General features: G+C 36.3%; 1 protein-coding gene across 1 annotated transcript; it reads left to right on the top strand.

Annotated features, from left to right (window-relative positions):
- Positions 1-2,047: 2,047 nt before the first annotated feature.
- LOC102489887 (olfactory receptor 6C6-like) lies at positions 2,048-2,989 on the top strand. The gene has a single exon (XM_006165556.2). The coding sequence runs from the start codon at positions 2,051-2,053 to the stop codon at positions 2,987-2,989; it is 939 nt and encodes a 312-aa protein (XP_006165618.1). The 5' UTR covers positions 2,048-2,050.
- The last annotated feature ends 1,036 nt before the right edge of the window (positions 2,990-4,025 follow it).

Raw genomic sequence — 4,025 nt, 5'->3', positions numbered from 1 at the left:
AGAGTGTCATTACTATCAGTACAAGGTTTCACAGATAAAGACAATTCTAGAAAAGAGAAAATGCATTTAAAAAAAATTTCTCTGCTTGTTTAGTTTTGTCATTTAGGGATTATGTTCACTATTAACTACATATAGAAATAGTTTAGTCAGTTCACACAATCTGGCCAGTATCTTGAAGTAAAAGAGAACTCTTCATATAAATCTTACAAACAATATAGCTGATTTCTAAAATGGTATAGGGACCTGAAAACTGCTATTAAAACTGTGACTGTAAGAGTTTGCATGTCTTTTGAATTTATAGAATGATTTCTCTCTTAATTTACATGAATGATACAAAGTTTTTTCTTTTTAAAAGTTAGCAATCACTATAATTAAATATTAAAACAAAAACCTAGATAAATAGATACCTTTGCCAATTTTTTTTTAGAGGTTTTTACTATAGGGCGCGTGCGCTTGCCAGACAGACAGAGAGAGACAGAGAGACAGAAAGCAAAAAATCACTCCCCAGGGGGGATGGCCACGCTGCAATCCCTTCTCCTCCATTCTCCTCTCGGGATCTTGGGCATGCACACACATGCGCCCAGCATGAGTTTTAAGCCACAGAGTCCGGGTCATGAACTGTGGTTGACTACGTGGGAGTCCAGCGACATAGCCATTATGCCAACTGCTGGTCCCACCTTTGCCAATTTTTATAAAATCTTGAGAGAGAGAAAAAGAGAGAAACTCCTCAATGGAGTCTCATCATTCTGAGATTATACTTCTAAGACTATCCCCTCTCCAAACTTTCCTGCCAGCTAGGAGCACGCCATGTTGGCATGCTCAATCCCCAGTCTTAGACATGACTCCCAATTTCCAAAATGGTGCCTTACCATCTGCACTACTGTGGCTGGGCCCCTTTGATTTTTTAGAGAGGATTTTAGCTTTATATATATGATCATTACTATGATATACGCAATTTCTTTTAGCTCTAAGATGTTGTGACTATGTTGCATGATTTTTAGATCTCTTCTTTGGTGTTCAAATTTACCACCCTATGACATGGATTTTGAATAATTGTCTTATTGCTGCCATTCTTGAGTCAGTAACATATGTTGCAGTGATTCTTAGACATTTTGTATAGTAGTACCCTTCAAAGTGAAAAAAAAAAAAACCAAAAAACATGGTACCTGACTTTTCCATATACACTCTGCATAAAACTGAAGTGAATTCAAGAACAATCTGAAATCTCTCCAAGTATTCAGGGCTAAGATCTTCTAATGGGTACCCAGTACAATAAAATTTAAAAAGAGCAAAAGTGTTGTATTTAAACAACTTTGGATATGATTTTTGCACTGCCTTACTAACACTGTACTTTTCAAATCGACTATGAACTTGTTAATGTTTAAAAGAGTACAAATGCCTAAAGTCTCACCCAAGGTATTCTGAATAAACTGTCTAGGTTGTATCTTGCACATTTTTCTCTTAAAAATTTACTAGTGAACTGGCCCTGAAGCCTGGTGGTTAAGAGGAGTTGGATCTCACATGACTGACCACAGTTTGAGTCAGGCCCTGGTGGTTTGAGAAACACGCCAGATGTGTGTGTGTGTGTGCACGTGCATGCCCTCAAGTCCTGACAGGATGGAGAAATGGAGGAGAAAAGATTGCAGTGTGACCATACCCCCATTTGGAGGTGCTTTCTCCCTATTCCCTTCTCTTTGTGTCTCGGGTGAGCACATCCACAGACTAAACCCACTTCCCCCAAACAAAACAAAACAAAACTCACTAGTTTTTTGTTATAAATCTGAGATTTAGAAATAAACCTCAAATAAATTCTTTACATTGAACTTCAATTTCCTTTTGTGAGAGGTGGGGCTTAGTATTAACCCTCAAAGAGGGTTGATGGAGATATTAATAAGAAAATTGATGTAAATCTTCAAGTGTAGTGTCTGGTATATTGTTGGTGATAAATGTTGACTTCTTTTTTTCCTTCTTTCCAATTGACTCTAGTAGCTAGTCCTATCAATCCTAAATTTAAAAAATTCTTTTTTTTTCTAGCTTCGATAAAAGAAAGATGAAGAACGATTCAATGCAAATAGAATTCATCCTTTTGGGTCTGACAGATGACCCCATCTTGCAGATTGTAATTTTCTTCTTTTTATTTTTTACCTACATGTTGAGTGTGACAGGAAATCTAACTATTATCATCCTCACTTTGCTGGATTCACGCCTTATGACACCAATGTATTTCTTCCTACGGAACTTCTCCTTTTTAGAAATCTCATTCACAACTGTCTGTATTCCAAGGTTTCTAGTGAGCCTTGTGACAAAAGATAGAACTATTTCCTATATGAGTTGCATGATTCAGTTATTTTTTTTCATCTTTTTGGGGGTAACTGAATTTTACCTTCTGGCTGCTATGTCTTATGACCGCTATGTAGCTATATGTAAACCTCTGCATTATATCACCATCATGAGTAATAAAGTTTGCTACCAACTTGTACTCAGCTCTTGGGTAACTGGATTCCTGATTATCTTTCCTCCAGTAATTTTAGGACTCAAGTTGGAATTCTGTGCTTCTAATGTCATTGACCATTTTATTTGTGATTCTTCGCCCATCCTGCAAATCTCTTGCTCGGATACACATTTTCTAGAGCTAATGTCTTTTTTCTTAGCTGTTTTTACACTCATGGTCACACTGATGTTAGTGATTCTCTCCTATGGGTGTATCATCAGGACAATTCTCAAATTCCCATCTGCTCAGCAAAGAACAAAAGCCTTCTCCACCTGTTCTTCTCACATGATTGTGGTTTCCATTTCTTATGGCAGCTGCATCTTTATGTACATAAAGCCATCAGCAAATGATAGAGTGACTTTAAGCAAAGGGGTAGCTGTGCTCAATACGTCAGTGGCCCCCTTATTAAACCCCTTCATTTATACCCTAAGGAATCAGCAAGTGAGACAAGCCTTCAAAGACATGGTTCAGAAAGTTTTATTTGTTTTAAAAAAATGAGAACATTTCAATAATTATGAAAGGGAAATGAACAAAAATTCTGTCTTCTGTCATCTGCTTTTTTTTTTTGGATTTGTATATCTGAATCTCTAAGTGGCAATTCCATATTTTAAATCTTGGTTTGCTTTTTCTTACTCTGTGGGTATTTTCAGATTATATTAGCAAAATCAACCCACTTTATGCCTCCTTCCATGCTATCTTTCCTGGCTGGAAATTGAACAAACCGATTCCATTATCCATTTCAGAAATGCAGTATTTTGAATGTTATATTTTTTTGTAGATCATATTGATTTAAACAAATATTTTCAGTGAAGATCTGTGTGAGCTACACTTAGAAGCTTTTCCAGAATTTTACATTTAAGAGATATCATAAGATTAGTTAGTTTAGAAACATTTAAACAACAATGGATATAGCATTATGCTCTGGAATATTATTTGTCATAAATGTTATTTATTAATATGTGAAAAGATTTTAAAAGGGCTTACACATTGATGTTTATTGCGCATTATTCACAATTGCTGAGACATGGAACCAACCCAAAAACCCACGAGCAGATGAATAGATTGAAAAAGTGTGGCACATATACTCTATGGAATACTACTCAGTCATAAAAACCAACAAGACTCTGGCTTTTGACAGAAAGTGGATGAATATGGAAGATTTACTGCTGAGTGAAGCAAGTCAGGCTATGAAGGAGTGACATTGTATGTCTCCACTTAATATATACTGACGGCTTGTATCCTATGGCCATGACTTTTTGCATTCTATAGCCAAAACTGAATGACTAGAAGATATAGAAACATAGCAAATGATTGTAAATACCAGATACAGTGTGGGAAAATGGCAGGTGAAGGAGGAAAGTTTGAGGAGGGACATTGGGGAGAGAAATGGAGGGTTGGGGCATTTGTGGGACAGAGAGATGGGTTATTGTCTGTTGAGGATGATGTGTATAGTATTTCCAACTGGATTGGTAAGAAATGTATACATGTTGGAATATTCACTTTGTAAGCTAAGTGACATATGTGATTGAATGTA

Source organism: Tupaia chinensis, unplaced genomic scaffold (genome assembly GCF_000334495.1).
Source record: "Tupaia chinensis unplaced genomic scaffold, TupChi_1.0 Scaffold143970_1, whole genome shotgun sequence".
Classification (NCBI taxonomy): Eukaryota; Metazoa; Chordata; class Mammalia; order Scandentia; family Tupaiidae; genus Tupaia; species Tupaia belangeri.
This window is presented reverse-complemented; position numbering and strand designations above follow the sequence as displayed.

Bases quoted from the DNA above. Each gene is read 5' to 3' on its own strand.
- LOC102489887 (XM_006165556.2), top strand. From the start codon at position 2,051: ATGAAGAACGATTCAATGCAAATAGAATTCATCCTTTTGGGTCTGACA.